At 40.1% G+C, this 16,612-nt stretch overlaps 2 protein-coding genes across 2 annotated transcripts in view; one reads left to right on the top strand and one right to left on the bottom strand.

Annotated features, from left to right (window-relative positions):
- The window catches only part of LOC132828337 (guanine nucleotide-binding protein G(i) subunit alpha-3), a 33,024-nt gene extending 28,960 nt beyond the window's left edge, over positions 1–4,064 (top strand). The window contains exons 7-9 of the mRNA XM_060845356.1: positions 651–804; positions 1,269–1,484; positions 1,756–4,064. Of these exons, the coding sequence (XP_060701339.1) occupies positions 651–804; positions 1,269–1,459 (345 nt within the window). The 3' untranslated portion in view covers positions 1,460–1,484; positions 1,756–4,064. The remainder of the gene's footprint in view (positions 1–650; positions 805–1,268; positions 1,485–1,755) is intronic.
- Positions 4,065–7,051: 2,987 nt separating this feature from the next.
- The window catches only part of LOC132828147 (guanine nucleotide-binding protein G(t) subunit alpha-2), a 62,177-nt gene continuing 52,616 nt past the window's right edge, over positions 7,052–16,612 (bottom strand). Inside the window, exons 7-8 of the mRNA XM_060845071.1 lie at positions 12,651–12,804; positions 7,052–7,242 (exon numbers count right to left, since the gene is read on the bottom strand). Coding sequence (XP_060701054.1) covers positions 7,052–7,242; positions 12,651–12,804 — 345 coding nt within the window. The remainder of the gene's footprint in view (positions 7,243–12,650; positions 12,805–16,612) is intronic.

The raw sequence follows: 16,612 nt of genomic DNA, 5'->3' as shown, positions 1-16,612 counted from the left end.
TAGCAAATCTTACCAGGACTTATATACTTAATGGTAAGGTCCTAGGGAGTGTTGCTGAACAGAGACCTTGGGGTGCAGGTTCATATTTCCTTGAAAGTGGAGTTGCAGGTAGGTAAGATAGTGAAGAAGGCGTTTGGTATGCTTTTCTTTACTGGTCAGAGTTTTGAGTACAGGAGTTGGGAAGTCATATTGCGGACATTGGTTAGGCCACTCTTGGAATATTGCTTGCAATTCTGGTCTCCTTCCTATCGGAACAATGTTGTGAAACTTGAAAAGGTTCAGAAAAGATTTACAAGGATGTTGCCAGGTTTGGAGGATTTGAGCTATAGGGAGAGGCTGAACAGGCGGGGGCTGTTTTCCCTGGGGCGTCAGAGGCTGAGGGGATGGCTATATGAATAGGAAGGGTTTGAAGGGATTTGGGCCAGGTGCTGACGGGTGGGACTAGATTGGGTTACGATATCTGGTCTGAATGGGCAGTTGGACCGACGGGTCTGTTCTGTACTGTACATCTCTATGGCTCTATGTATTAACATTTCTTATTGTTATTTGGTGATTTTCCTTTGCTGCACAAGCAAATTGCATGATTATTTGAGACAAGGATTAAGCTGATAATCTTGTTTCACAAGTATGATCAAATCTTGTCTTCCCAGAACCGTATGCATGAAAGTATGAAACTTTTTGATAGCATTTGCAACAACAAGTGGTTTACAGACACATCCATTATTCTGTTCCTAAATAAAAAAGATCTGTTTGAAGAGAAGATTAAGAGAAGTCCTCTAACAATTTGTTACCCAGAATATACAGGTAATGATTTGCTACATGTCGTGAAATGTTTGCACTTTTAACATGAACTCAATTAACAATAATTGGATTTAGTGATCTGCGTTCTTAATTTTTCAGAAGTATCAAATAGCAGTGAATGTAATGCATTACTAAGTCAAGCAATTATATTGCACCTAAGCTGCATAGATTGGTAAATGGTGAGAAATGTATTACAGGCTTGAAGCACTCAAAACAGTAATGCTATAAATACAGCTTCTTTTAACACTGTAGACCTTCAGAAATTTTGAATTCATTATATCTAGTCGTACTGTAGTTCAATATATTCTATAGAAATGTTTATCACTTTGTCAAGTCAGTTGCAGAGCTAAGTTCTGTTGACAGTATTTACTAATGCTGTCACCTTTGTAAAATGATACAGGATTTTATGTGCAGTGTGGTTCCTTGTCCCATCTTGTCTAATCCAAACTAATTTTGCTTTTGACCAGGATCCAACACGTACGAGGAAGCCGCAGCATACATCCAGTGTCACTTTGAAGATCTGAATAGACGAAAAGAAACCAAAGAAATCTACACTCATTTCACATGTGCCACAGATACCAAGAATGTGCAGTTTGTTTTTGATGCAGTGACAGATGTCATCATCAAAAATAACTTGAAGGAATGTGGATTATACTGAGGCTTGTTATCAAGAGCTGACCCAGGTGAGGGATTGCAAGCTAACTACAGACTTGTTATAGTACATATTATATGTTTTCTTCGCGCCCTGTAATACTGTGCTGACTTTGCAGAGGCTGTGGGAATATAAAGAATTGAAAGTTACTAGATGTTAATAAAACTTCCATTAACAAAGCAGACATTAAGCATGGAATTTTTAGGATTATTGTAACTTGCTGAATGAAAAGCTTGCTTTTTTATAAGCTGTATTTTCCTTAATGCAGTTTTTGAAAACATCTGAATTTACTTTTCTTTTAGGTTTGTTTTTGTTAATAAAAAGAAGCCTGTAGGTGGACCATTGTATTCCCTGGTTATGCTGCCTGGCAGAAGTTAGAAACAAAATGACTGACGTCATGAGGGAGGCTGCATGCAAGATATTCAATACTAACTATGTATTATGAACACTTTTTTAAAAATTGTGCTTTAGTCTGAAATGAGTAATGTACATAATGTACTGTTACTGATTCAGCATTGTGTTTGAAAAAAACATTTTGCTGCTTTTGTTTCCAGTTCTTTTTGTCTTTGATATGTTAATATGCAATTGTATTGAATGATCAAAAGGTAACGCAATCGATGATCGTTGTTACTTTTTGGATAGTGTTTCATTGTTTTTGATCTGTAATGCAAACTATAGCTAAATTTTGTAGAGAGAATTATTGGAAGTTTTGTTATAACTGATCATCAGTGCTTTCATTCATTCTAAATGACATTTGGACCAATATGAAATTCAAGGATTGTATTAAATTGTATTTCTTTTTAACATGTACAAAATTATGCTCTGTGACATTGATAGTAGTACTGATTAGTCCAGCAAGAAGAGAACGTAACATTTTTCTGTAGACCAAAACCAATGCAAATTATTTCAAGTGTATTTATCCATTTAGAAAGCAATATAAAGATCCACAGAACATAGTGACTTGTAAACTGATTTAGCAATTTAGTATTACCCTCCAGCTGTCGTAAAAACTGTGCTACCATTGAAATTTCAAGTGCCATCTATTGTTCAACGTTTGCCAAATATAAAAAACAATACATGACTTAAAATTAGTCATTTAAAATCAAACCAAACCTTTTTTCTAATGAATCACCCATTGTTTGCTGTATTTTACCTACTTTTATTTCTGATTCGAAATCTGTTGATTTTGTTTTAAACTCAGTAATTTTGGTCTGGTACTCGATTAAACTGAGTTCATGCTTCCTGTTCATATCAGAATGTTAATAAAAATAACAATGACCTAAAAAGAATTTTGGATATCATAGTTATGTACTGTGAAGTAGGATTGTACTTCTCTCACTAGATTATTTTTATAATATAGCACTGCCATATAGACTACAAGAAATAAAACAATAATTATAAACCTAACCAGTATATATATTTTAAAGACTTGATAGTTCTGTTGGAACTCTTTATCCTCTGAAAAAAAGCTATGTACCCCAAGCATACAAACAACCTCCGCCACAGTTGTTCATAACATCATGGTTGGTTTGCTTACAGGTTCTGTCGTTCCCGTACCATTGCACATTTAAAATAGTTGTCACGTTTGAGTTACATTGAAGATGACGAGTCACTTTTTTTAAAAGATAGCTCTGAAAGTTCATCAAGCAAGTACATTTTCCATTCCAATCCATTTTTATAATCATTAGATTATATATATTTATTGTCAAGAATTGGTATCTTTGTTAACAGATTTTTTTCCTACATGATTTGCTACTGTTCTTGCTCTAGGGCCTCAAACCTATGTTATGCAAACACAGTTCTAGAGAAATGATGGTTGTGAATGATGGAACAAATTATGATTTTTAAATTGGCATTTTTAAGTGACTCAATTAAAATGAAGGTGAAGCCTGGCTTTAAGTCCCATGGTGATTGCATTTCTAAATGGTCATGTACATTATTGTTGTATTAAAGATATACTTTTAGCACAGCAAGTTTTTTTTTCATTCGTTGCCCCTCCTGAATGAACAATTTTGTTTGTTTTTCTATTATTCTTATATCTGAGGCTGGGGTGGAATTCCTTCTGTGACCTGTCACTCTGCTGGGATTGGCATTGTACTTTGAAGAATTTTCTGTACATAACCTGTGATGTCACATTCATTACTATTTACAAGGGACTTTGATACATATTTGGTAACAGAATTTTAAGGGAATGGGAAGTTGGATGCTTGGACCCAAATAGACTGGCATATACATGTCGAATAAGGGCTTCTTCTGTTCAGTTTTGATTTGTGCGTCTGGACAGCAGTCCTTTTTGCAGGCATTGATTTGTGGCTTATGGAATCTCATGTGGGAGGTTGGGAAGGAGATTAAGTGGACAGTCGATGAGTTGCATGTAGTACAAGCTAAACAAAAACTTGGTGACCTTCATTATCCTTTTCCGTGATTGCAGATTTTATCTCTGAGACATCTTTGGAGAAAAATTATCCAATATGTATTTATTCATGATTAAATGTCAAATAAAAGAATTCAGTGGGAAAAGTAATCAATGCATTCTCTAAGACAGTGTTGATCTCTGTAGATATTGCCATGCATTTTAAGAATAAAGGCAGTTGCCTGTTGTACTTTTGAATCTGGACTGGTTTGATTTTCTTTCACTTCAAAGTGATTGGTGTTTGTCTTCAACCTTTTAGCTATACAAGTTTTCTTCATTTCAAAGTATTCAAAGCCTTTTAATTGGTAATCAGGAAAGTAATCTAACTTGCAGCAAAGAAAACCCAGGTAACATCTCGGTGTAGGATTTCTGATTTCACCTGTGCTTTGAACATGTAGTAGTTAGTGATGGACTACAGGAGGAATAATATAAAACACAGCTAATTATGTTGAGTCTGAGGATAGAGCATTAAAGGAGAGCATGGTTTGTCTGCAACAGGAATATGTGCATGTTTAAAAGTCCCCTTTAAGTGATTGCACTCAAAACATTAACTCTGTTTCTCTCTTCACAGATGCTACCAGACATGGAGTTTCTCCAGCATTTATAGCCTCCTACTCATTGCCAGGAGTCACATTCACTACTTAAACATTCTCCATGACTGCCATAAAAATATATCCAAAGGCTCAAAAAGATATAATCAGGCATTGTAAACATTTCTGGAGCCTGTAAAGAGAGACATACAAACAAATCCACTTCACACTTGCGTAGCAATATGTATATATTATATCCCAAGAGGAAATTGATATTTTCACTAGAAACATCCTGATGATAACAGCTGGAATGAAACTAGTAATTTCCATGTCCAGTGAAATTAGTTCATGCATGAAAAATAAAAACTGATAAAGATATGAATGTAGTCAATTCTTCTATAACATGTGTTTCTTCAATGTGAATTGGCTTTAGCACAATTGAAGCATTTATTTGTTGAATGAGAACTTTCCTTACCCAAATTAGTTATAATGTGATTCCTGCCCCATTAGTTTAAACTGCACGGTTACTGCGTGATTTTCTTAACACAAGATTTCACAAGAACAGAACTATCATGTATCAGAACTGATTGTAAACCAAACTAGTTATACCCGCTATTAAATCAGATCAATTGTTTTAGAAAAGAAAGCTTATTTTATCTTTACCTTGCATTGTTTGGCAAAAGTCTTTGAACTTATTTTTAAACAAAAAGTGGTGCATTTTTGAAGTAAAGCTTCGCAAGAATTTTCTCAAAATCACAGGCATTGGAGGATTAGTCACCATTTTAGGTCAACTATCCCTCTCAATTTAGTGTTGCTTTTATTAATGAAATGTTTGAGACCTGGAAAGCAATACAGTAGGCATGACGCATCATACCATATTTATTTTTCTGCTTATCTTGCTGGTGAGAATAATGAAGTCAATTAAACATGGGGTTGGAGAAGCTGGTCATGTCAATTCAAACTTGGTAATGGAACACACTTCATGCGAAAGCTGGAAAGACTAGAGCCTGAAGGGCCTGAGGGCAGAAAAAGAAGATTTCAAGACTGTTAAATTAATAGGAAGATACGCCATCTAAAGTAGGCACTTTATTAATAGTGTCTAAAGTTGTCCAATTTCCTAAAATAGCCTATGCATTCCAATTATTAGCCCAGTAAACCTCTGAATTGCTTCCATTTATTTGCATCCTTGCATAAATAAGGAATCGACATCCACAGTCCTCCCAGATGTGATCTCACCAATGCACCATGTATCTGAAGCATAACCTCTCTATTTTCAATTTAATTCCCCTCAAACAGCATTTTATTCATATATGAAGCAACTGCCAATCTTTAAGATCTGAAAGAAACATGGTAGAGAAATTCCAATTGTTCAGAGTGTAATGGACGTGAAATGTTGACTGCTTTCTTTCCACAGATGCTGCTAGATCCACTGAGTTACTCCAGTAATCTGTTGTTTCTAATCATTCCTAATGTTTGGTGTACTTGCATTGTCTAGGAGTTCCTCTGCTATCTGTCTCACTTTAAATATTATGATTTTCATACACCTCCTGCCACAAAGTATCATCTTGCATTTTCTGTCATATTACATTTCCCAGATCTCTTCCCACTTGCCTAACCTGTCTTTATCCCATTGTACCCATTTGTCATCTTTACAACTTTCCACATTTGTGACTCCTGGAATTTTTCATTTTACACTATCATAGAGAAGGGCTGCAGCAGCTCAAGGTGATGAAATGGAACTATGTGGTTTGACTGTCTGAAGTTTTGATGTTTGTTATGTGTCTGAAATATGATAGCTTATGTTCATATGGAATGGGGGTGGGGGTTGTCATGGGGGCTGAGAGATAAATAGGAGTGGGGTGGGGGGTGTGTGCTAGGGCTTGGGGACAACCTAGAGAATGCAGTGAGAGACATTCGCTGAGATCCTTGTGGAGGGAGTAGGCATCCTTGGAAGAGGCTTCACAATAAGGTTATAACGATTAGGAAAAAGTGAGGCCTGAAGATGCTTGAGATAAGAGTCAAGAAATGTGTTGGAAAAGAACAGCAAGTCAGGCAGCATCTGAAGAGCAGTATAAGTCAGGGCTTATGATGAAGGGTTTATGCCCAAAATGTTGACTACTCTGCTCCCCAATGCTGCCTGACCTGCTGTGCTTTTTTCCAGCTTTTGACTGACTCTGCAGTCCTGACTTATTCATATATTGAGTAATAGGTTTGCACAATGTTTTTTATAGTTCACAGGACTTCAAGTACTGCATCTGGTTAGGAAGATAAGCAATTGGAGGACTGGAATCAATGCAGGGTGGTTGTGAGGATGAACTTTTACAATACAATTAGTGATAATGACTTGAAACTAGCTACCTGCAAGGGTGATGGAATCGGAAGTGATTAATGTCTTTTAAAAGCAAGTTGGATTGCCTCTTAAAGGGTAGGAACTCCAAATCCTCAGTGCTGTAGGTGTGGGGTGATAGGGGCAGACAGACGGAACTGGCAGCACTATTCAACAAGCAATTAACATAAGCTTGAAACCCAATGGTGTCTTTCTGTAATGTTATGATTCTGATTCCATAAACATCAATATTTATCATGAAAGTGGTTACAAACAAGTACTTTTACAATAAGTTCTTCAATACCTGATAAAGACTGAAGCCCAAATGTTCAGAAAAGACCACAGTCTTTGAGATTTTCTTTAATGATTATGTCTTTCACAGCATCAAACACAAACTTGACGTTTTGTGTGTCAGTAGCACATGTCATGTGTGCATAGATCTCCTTGACATCTTTTCGCATGTTGAGATCCAGGAATTGGCTCTTGATGTAATTGCTAGCATCGTCATATGTGTTGGGACCTAAAGATAGAACCCAAAGCAGTTGGTCAATCTGTTCGAATGAATGTTTTGTTATATGGTCTGAGTAAACATGCATTCCTGATGTAATGGATAAAGGAGTCATTGAACTCAGAAATCACCTGCCATCAGAAAAACCATTATTATTTTCCTCAATAAATAAGATGAGAATGCTTTATCTATCCTTAGATTCACTGGAACAATCCTTGGGATGATGGCTTATAAGGAGAAAGAGAGGAAATAGGACCTATATTTCTTACAGTTTCTAACATTGAGAAGTGGTCCTATTGAAACTTTTAGAATTCTTACTGGATGTGACAGTTGAAATAGAATGATTCCTCTAACCAGTGAGTTTAGAACCAACTAATCTAGGAATAGTGAGTAAACCACTCAGAGGGTGTTGAATCTTTGTAATTCTCTATCTCAGAGGATTATGGAAGCTTAATAAGCAAAAACATTCATGACCAAAGTCAATAGATTTCTGAAGACTAATGTCAACAATGGAGGTGAAAGCAGTGCTGGAAAATGGCATTGAGATAAGTGATCAGATGTCAAAGTAGGTTTATCAGACTGAATGGCCTACTCCTAAGTTTGTAAAGTATTCCAACATAGCACTGACAGCTGATTCTGCCTAATAAAGGATTAGCAACAATTCATGTTGCTAACAGTATATTTGATAAAACTGTTATGGTTTGAGGTAGCCCTGTCTGACCCATGTCAAGAAAGTAGCCTGGACCCTACCTTTGCTAGTAGTTTTAAGCAGGTGTACAGTGGATATTCCAGGAGTGATGCAGCTGGCCCAACTACATAGTTTTAAACAAAATGGAGTTTTTTTGCAAGATTAACAAGTGAAACACAAACAAAAGAGAACAGAATATAGAATAAGTTAACCTATCCAAAAACCCAACTGATTATCCCAACTTAATAATGCTGTTCTAAGTTTTTGCAACAACCCCCACAAACACCCCTTGGCACAAAAGGTAAAATCAAACACAGGGTCTTATAGGAGAGAGAGAGAGATGGCAGAAAGATTCAGCTTGGAACACCTTCCATGTAGCTGTTTCTTGTACCAGCAGCCTTAAAACTGGCTGGCTGCTTTCAGTCGAGAGTGCGGTGCTGGTCAGGCAGCATTGGAGGAGCAGGAAAATCGGCATTTTGGGCAAAATCCTTTCATCAGGAATGAGTCTTGTGAGCCAAGGAGGTGGAGGGATAAATGGGAGGCGATAGGGCTGGGGGGAAGGTAGCTGAGAGTGCGATAGGGAGCTGAAGGTGGGGGTCATGTTGATAGGTCAGGGGAGGGTAGAGCAGATAGATGGGAAGAAAGATGGAAATGTAGGACAGATCATAAGGGCAATGCCGAGTTGGAAGGTTGGATCTGGGATGAGATCGGGGGAGAGAAGATGAAACTGGTGAAATCCACATTGATCCCATGTGGTTGGACGGTCCCAAAGCAGAAGGTTAGGGTTTGGTAATGGAGGAGGCCCAGGACCTGCACGTCCTTGGTGGAGTGGGGAAGTTGAAGTCAGCCATGGGGTTGGTTGGTGTGGGTGTACTGTTACGGAGCACGGTGACCTACACAACACAGATATCTTTTATAAACCCACCGACTCCCACAGCTACCTGGACTACACCTCCTCCCACCCTGCCTTCTCTAAAAATGCTATCTCTTATTCCCAATTCCTCCACCTCCACCGCATCTGCGCGTAGGAGGACCTGTTCCACCACAAAACACACCAGATGGCCTCCTTCAAAGACTGCAATTTTGCCTCTTATGTGGTTGATGATGCCCTCCAGTGCATCTCATCCACTTCCTGCACCTTTGCCTTCGAACCTCATCCCTCCAACTGCAACAAGGACTGGACCCCACCACCACACCCCCTCGCCCGGTCCTTAGCTTCCACCATATACATCGCATCATCCTCCGCCATTTCCACCACCTACAAACAGATCTCAAAGCAGAGATACATTTCCTTCCTCACCCCTATCTATGTTCCATAAAGACCATTTCTTCCATGACTCTTGTCAGGTCCACACACCACCACCAACCCACTCTCTCCTCCTGGCACCTTCCTCTGCCACTACAAGAATTGCAAAACCTGTGCCCACACCTCCCCCACCTCCGTCCAAGGCGCCAATGGAGCCTTCCAATCCATCAGAATTTTACCTGCACTTCCACGTCATTTACTGTATTCATTGCTCCCAATGCAGTCTCCTCTACATTGGGGAGATAGGACGCTGACTTGCAGAATGCTTCAGAGAATATCTCTGGGAAACCTGCACCAACCAACCCCACTGCCCTGTGGCTGAACACTTCAATTCCCCCTCCCACTCGACAAGGACATACAGGTCCTAGGCCCCCTACATCACCAAACCTTAACTACCCAATGCCTGGAGGAAGAGTGCCTCATCTTTCACCTGAGGACCCTCCAACCGCACAGGATCAATGTAGATTTCACCAATTTCCTCATTTCCCCAACCCCCCACCACCACCACCTTATCTCAGATCCAACCTTCCAACTTGGCACCGCCGTCATGACCTGTCTTACCTGTCCTACCTGTCCATCTTCCTTCATACTTATCCGCTCCACCCACTTCTCTGACCTATCAGCATTACCCCCACCTTCATCTCCCTATCACACTTTCAGTTACTTTCTTCCCAGCCCCAACCCCCACCCCTCCCGTTTTTCTCTCTATCCCCTTGGCTCACAAGCCTCATTCCTAATGAAGGGCTTTTGCCTGAAATGTCAATTCTTTTGCTCCTCGGATGCTGCCTGACCTGCTGTGCTTTTCCAGCACCACACTCTTGACTTTGATCTCTAGCATTTCCATCCCTTACTTTCTCCTGCTTTCAATGAACAGTTCAACTGCTAATACCAAGCCAGAGTAAAGATGAACTGGGAAAACTGGCCACTCCTCTTTCATTGTACATTGAAAGGATTCTCAAGTATAGTTTTCAGAATCACTGGTTTTACTAAATTGGAGAAAAGCCAATTTTGACGGTATTAGGCAAGAACTTTCAAAAGCTAATTGGAGGCAAATGTTCGCAGGTAAAGGGACGGCTGAAAAATGGGAAGCCTTCAGAAAAGAGATAACAAGAATCCAGAGAGAGTATATTCCTGTCAGGGTGAAAGGGAAGGCTGGTAAGGATTGGGAATGCTGGATGACTAGAGAAATTTGAGGGTTTGGTAAGAAAAAGAAGGAAGCATATGTCAGGTATAGACAGGATAGATTGAGTGAATCCATAGAAGAGTATAAAGGCAGAAGGAGTATACTTAAGAGGGAAATCAGGAGGACAAGACGGGGACATGAGATTGTTTTGGCAAATAGAATTAAGGAGAATCCAAAGGATTTTTACAAATATATTAAGGACAAAAGGGTAACGGGAGAGAATAAGACCCCTCAAAGATTAGCAAAGCGGCCTTTGTGTGGAGCCACAGAAAATGAGGGAGATACTAAATGAACGTTTTGCATCAGTATTTACTGTGGAAAAGGATATGGAATATATAGACTGCAGGGAAATAGGTGGTGACATCTTGCAAAATGTCCAGATTACAGAGGAGGAAGTGCTGGATGTCTTGAAACGGTTAAAAGTGGATAAATCCCCAGGACCTGATCAGGTGTACCCGAGAACTCTGTGGGAAACTAGAGAAGTGATTGCTGGGCCTCTTGCTGAGATATTTGTATCATCGATAGTCACAGGTGAGGTGCCGGGAGACTGGAGGTTGGCAAATGTGATGCCACTGTTAAGAAGGGCGGTAAAGACAAGCCAGGGGACTATAGACCAGTGAGCCTGACCTCGGTGGTGGGCAAGTTGTTGGAGGGAATCCTGAGGGACAGGATGTACATGTATTTGGAAAGGCAAGGACTGATTAGGGATAGTCAACATGGCTTTATGCGTGGGAAATCATGTCTTTCAAACTTGATTGAGTTTTTGGAAAAAGTAACAAAGAGGATTGATGAGGGCAGAGCAGTAGATGTGATCTCTATGGACTTCAGTAAGGTGTTCGACAAGGTTACCCATGGGAGACTGATTAGCAAGGTTAGATCTCATGGAATCCAGGGAGAATAGACATTTGGATACAGAACTGGCTGAAAGGTAGAAGACAGAGGGTGGTGGTGGAGGGTTGTTTTTCAGTCTGGAGACCTGTGACCAGTGAAATGCCACAAGGATCGGTGCTGGGCCCTCTACTTTTTGTCACTTACATAAATGATTTGGATACAAGTGTAAGAGGTACAGTTAATAAGTTTACAGATGACACCAAAATTGGAGGTGTAGTGATCAGCGAAGAGGTTTACCTCAGATTATAACAGGATCTGGACCAGATGGGCCAATGGGCCGATAAGTGGCAGATGGAGTTTAATTCAGATAAATGCGAGATGCTGCATTTTGGGAAAGCAAATCTTAGCAGGGCTTATACACTTAATGGTAAGGTCCTAGGGAGTGTTGCTGAACAAAGAAACCTTGGGGTGCAGGTAGATAGAATAGTGAAGAAGGCATTTGGTATGCTTTCTTTTATTGGTCAGAGTATTGAGTACAGGAGTTGGGAGATCATGTTGGGAGATTATGGTTAGGCCATTGTTGGAATATTGCGTGCAATTCTGGTCTTCCTATCAGAAAGATGTTGTGAAACTTGAAAGGGTTCAGAAAAAAATTACAAGGATGTTGCCAGGGTTGGAGGATCTGAGCTACACGGAGAGGCTGAACAGGCTAGGGCTGTTTTCCCTGGAGTGTCGGAGGCTGAGGGGTGACCTTATAGAGGTTTACAAAATTATGAGGGGCATGGATAGGGTAAATAGGCAAAGTCTTTTCCCTGGGGTCGGGAGTCCAGAACTAGAGGGCATAGGTTTAGGGTGAGAGGGGAAAGATATAAAAGAGACCTAAGGGGCAACTTTTTCACGCAGAGGATAGTACGTTTTTGGAATGAGCTGCCAGAGGATGTGGTGGAGGCTGGTACAATTGCAACATTTAAGAGGCATTTGGATGGGTATATGAATAGGAAGGGTTTGGAGGGATACGGAGTGGGTGCTGGCAGGTGGAACTAGATTGGGTTGGGATATCTGGTCGGCATGGACGGGTTGGACCGAAGGGTCTGTTTCCGTGCTGTACATCTCTACAACTCTATGATGTCTTCTCTGAAGCAAAAGCCAAGAACAGCATAACCTTGTTAAAGGAGCAGTATTGTCACAGTCCATCTGAATTTGGAATTTCAGTAACAAATTCAATCAGGTAACTGGCAGCACAATAGCCAAATGACCTCACCACAACAGTAACACTTTAAAAATAACGGAGGACATTTGAAGGTCATATAATAAATAATTTGATCTGAGTGGTAAATAGTCTATGTTATCTATCTGAACCTACTAATCATACTTTCTCCAAGAAATTGGGAGGAAAGAAAAATCAGAAGTACCATCATAATCCGGGAAGCAGATGCTCAGATGAACTTTTTTGATTTTTTCTTCAAAAAGATCCTTCTTATTCAGAAACAGCACAATGGAGGTGGCTGCAAAGTACCTGTGGTTGCAAATACTGTTGAAGAGATGGAGACTCTCATGCATTCGGTTCTGGTGGGAATAAGAGACAGACAGAAATCATGTTATTGTTTTACTGTACTGGGGAAGGAAAATGTAAATGAGAAAATTGGGAATTCTGGAGAAAAATCTTGATGCACAGAATGGTTATAATGCAATAATCTTGGTTTCAAGCAGCGAAAGAATACTGATAAAGTCTGTTAAGATAATTTTATTTAAGGAACATCTTCTTGTGGCTTTATCTTGCTATGGGACTGCAAGAAAGAGCAAAATTATTTGTCATTGCATCCCTCCCAGTGATGATGTACACTGTGTCTCACTTGTATATCACACAGACGTAACCCCCCTATTCTGTAGATATCACAAGAAGTTAGACTAGAGGTGTTTAAGGAGCTGCTAAATAAATAGATGCCGGTGTTGGACCGGGAAGTCAGAAGTCTCACAACACCAGGTTGTAGTCAACCAGGTTGATTTGAAATCACAAGCTTTCAGAACTTTTCTTTAGGTGAAATAAGTAGATTAGGGAGAAAGTGCCAGAAGAGTATATTAGTAGGTAGAGTAGGTTTTGACCAATTAGCTGTTTTTGTGTTGTATATTTTATGTAAAATAAAAGTCTATATTTTGCCCCACAATTTTTTCAGTCCAGGATCTTTCTAACTTGTCTGAATGATTTTGGCTGATTTCTTTACATGGAGTCATAGAGATGTACAGCATGGAAACAGACCCTTCAGTCCTACCTGTCCATGCCAACCAGATATCCCAACCCAATCTAGTCCCACCTGCCAGCACCCGGCCCATATCCCTTCAAACCCTTCCTATTCATATACCCATCCAAATGCCTCTTATATGTTGCAATTGTACCAGCCTCCACCACATCCTCTGGCAGCTCATTCCATAAAAGTACCACCCTCTGCGTGGAAATTTGTCCCTTAGGTCTCTTTTATATCTTTCCCCTCTAACCCTAAACCTATGCCCTCTAGTTCTGGACTCCCCAACCCCAGGGAAAAGACTTTGCCTATTTAATCCTATCCATGCTCCTCATAATTTTGTAAACCTCTATAAGGTCACCCCTCAGCTTCCGACAGGAAAAACAATCCCAGCCTGTTCAGCCTCTCCCTGTAGCTCAGATCCTCCAACCCTGGCAACATCCTTGTAAATTTTTTCTGAAGCCTTTCAAATTTCACAACATCTTTCCGATAGGAAGGAGACCAGAATTGCATGCAATCTTCCAGCAGTGGCCGAACCAATGTCCTGTATAGCCGCAACATGACCTCCCAACTCCTGTACTCAATACTCTGGCCAATGAAGGAAAGCATACCAAACGCCTTCTTCACTATCCTATCTACCTGCGAATCCACTTTCAAGGAGCTATGAATCTGCACTCCAAGGTCTCTTTGTTCATTAACACTCCCTAGGACCTTACCATTAAGTGTATAAGTCCTGCTAAGATTTTCTTTCCCAAAATGCAGCTCCTCGCATTTATCTGAATTAAACTCCATTTGCCACTTCTCAGCTCATTGGCCCATCTAGCTATGATCCTGTTGTAATCTGAGGTAACCCTCTTCGCTGTCCATTACACCTCCAATTTTGGTGTCATCTGCAAACTTACTAACTGTACCTCTTATGCTCGCATCCAAATCGTTTATGTAAATGACAAAAAGTAGAGGGCCCAGCATCGATCCTTGTGACACTCCACTGGTCACAGGTCTCCAGTCTGAAAAACAACCCTCCACCCCACCCTCTATCTGAGCCAGTTCTGTATCCAAATGGCTAGTTCTCCCTGTATTCCATGAGATCTTAACTTGCTAATCAGTCTCCCATGGGGAACCTTGTCGAACGCCTTACTGAAATCCATATAGATCACATCTACTACTCTGCCCTCATCAATCCTCTTTGTTACTTCTTCCAAAAACTCAATCAAGTTTGAAAGACATGATTTCCCACGCATAAAGCCATGTTGACTTCCCCAATCAGTCTTTGCCTTTCCAAATACATGTACATCCTGTCCCTCAGGAATCCCTCCAACAACTTGCCCACCGCTGAGTTCAGGCTCATAGGTCTATAGTTCCCTGGCTTGTCTTTACCGCCCTTCTTAAACAGTGGCACCACGTCAGCCAACCTCCAGTCTTCCAGCACCTCACCTGTGACTATCGATGATAAAATATCTCAGCAAGAGGCCCAGCAACCACTTCTCTAGCTTCCCACAGAATTCTCGGATACACCTGATCAGGTCCTGGGAATTTATCCACCTTTAATCATTTCAAGACATCCAGGACTTCCTCCTCTGTAATCTGGACATGTCGCAAGATGTCGCCATCTATTTCCCTACAGTCTATATATTCCATATCTTTTTCCACAGTAAATACTGATGCAAAATATTCATTTAGTATCTCTCCCATTTTCTGTGGCTCCACACAAAGGCCGCCTTGCTGATCTTTGAGGGGCCCTATTCTCTCCCTAGTTACCCTTTTGTCCTTAATATATTTGTGAAAGCCCTTTGGATTCTCCTTAATTCTATTTGCCAATGCTATCTCGTGTCCCCTTTTTGCCCTCCTGATTTCCCTCTTAAGTATACTCCTACTTCCTTTCTACTCTTCTAAGGATTCACTCAATCTATCCTGTCTATACCTGACATATGCTTCCTTCTTTTTCTTAACCAAACCCTCAATTTTTAGTCATCTGGTATTCCCAATAGCTACCAGCCTTCCCTTTCACCCTGACAGGAATATACTTTCCCTGAATTCTTATCTCATTTCTCAAGGCTTCCCATTTTACATCTTCCAAAATTAAGCATTTTCTGATCCATTTTTGGGAAAGTGTTTGTTCAACTTTAAAGGTAGTAACTGGAGTCATTGACTATCAAGTAGCAAGCAATTTGGTCTGCCGTGCTTAAGAGAAATTCTTGAAAAAGCTATTGATTTAGATTGACGTCATTGCTTTATCCACACAGTGGACATTTAAACTTACAAACAAACTTCATATTCAAATCTCTTATAAAGGTTATTAATGAATTTATTTCCATCATCTCTCCAGGATGCGAATGTATTCCCGGTCATAATTCATGACATTTAAAAAACAACATTATTTCCAAGCTGCCTTGCCAGTCAATGTTTACAATTATAAGCTGGTGATTGGATATTTCTGACAGGAAATGGTTTCTCTTTGGAACTCTCTTCTTCAAAAGTTGGTGGAATAGGTTGTGATTCTGCATTCACTTTGTTTCTGATATCCAGCATCTGCAGTATTTTGTTTTCATTAGATTGATCCTTGATTTAAAAAAAAGGGGTTAAACATTATCAAGAGTAGGTTGACATGTGGAATAATCAGATCAGCTGAGATCTTATTGAAAGGAGAAGCAGGTATGAGGGGATGACTGAGCAACCCATCTGTTTATATGTCCTGCATTTTAAATCTATATTAGCGAGTTTGAGAAGATTTGTAGCTCAGGTTGAGGTTCTGGATGTAGGAATATCCAGATGAGGAAGGACACCACTTCGACTGGGACAACACATCTATCTTAGGACAAGCCAAGCAGAGACACACACGAGAATTCTTGGAAGCATGGCATTCCATCTGGAACTCTATCAACAAATACATTGACTTGGACATGATTTACCACCCACTAAGAAAAAGAATAGGAAATGACATCACCACAGGAAATGACATCACCAACCCAAAGAAACCCAAACATATAAATAGAAAGCAGGAATCATCAGCAATGCTTCGTCCAGAGGCCCACTGAAGATGTTACCTAGTATAGTGATGAAACGTCTGAACATGAACCTTCCAGCTCAGCGAGCAAACCTACATCCTTAAATCTATGTATTTCGTCACTGGTAAG

Source organism: Hemiscyllium ocellatum, chromosome 26 (assembly GCF_020745735.1).
Source record: "Hemiscyllium ocellatum isolate sHemOce1 chromosome 26, sHemOce1.pat.X.cur, whole genome shotgun sequence".
In the NCBI taxonomy this organism is placed as follows: Eukaryota; Metazoa; Chordata; class Chondrichthyes; order Orectolobiformes; family Hemiscylliidae; genus Hemiscyllium; species Hemiscyllium ocellatum.
Note: the sequence above shows the minus strand (reverse complement) of the source record. Positions and strands in the feature narration are given on the sequence as shown.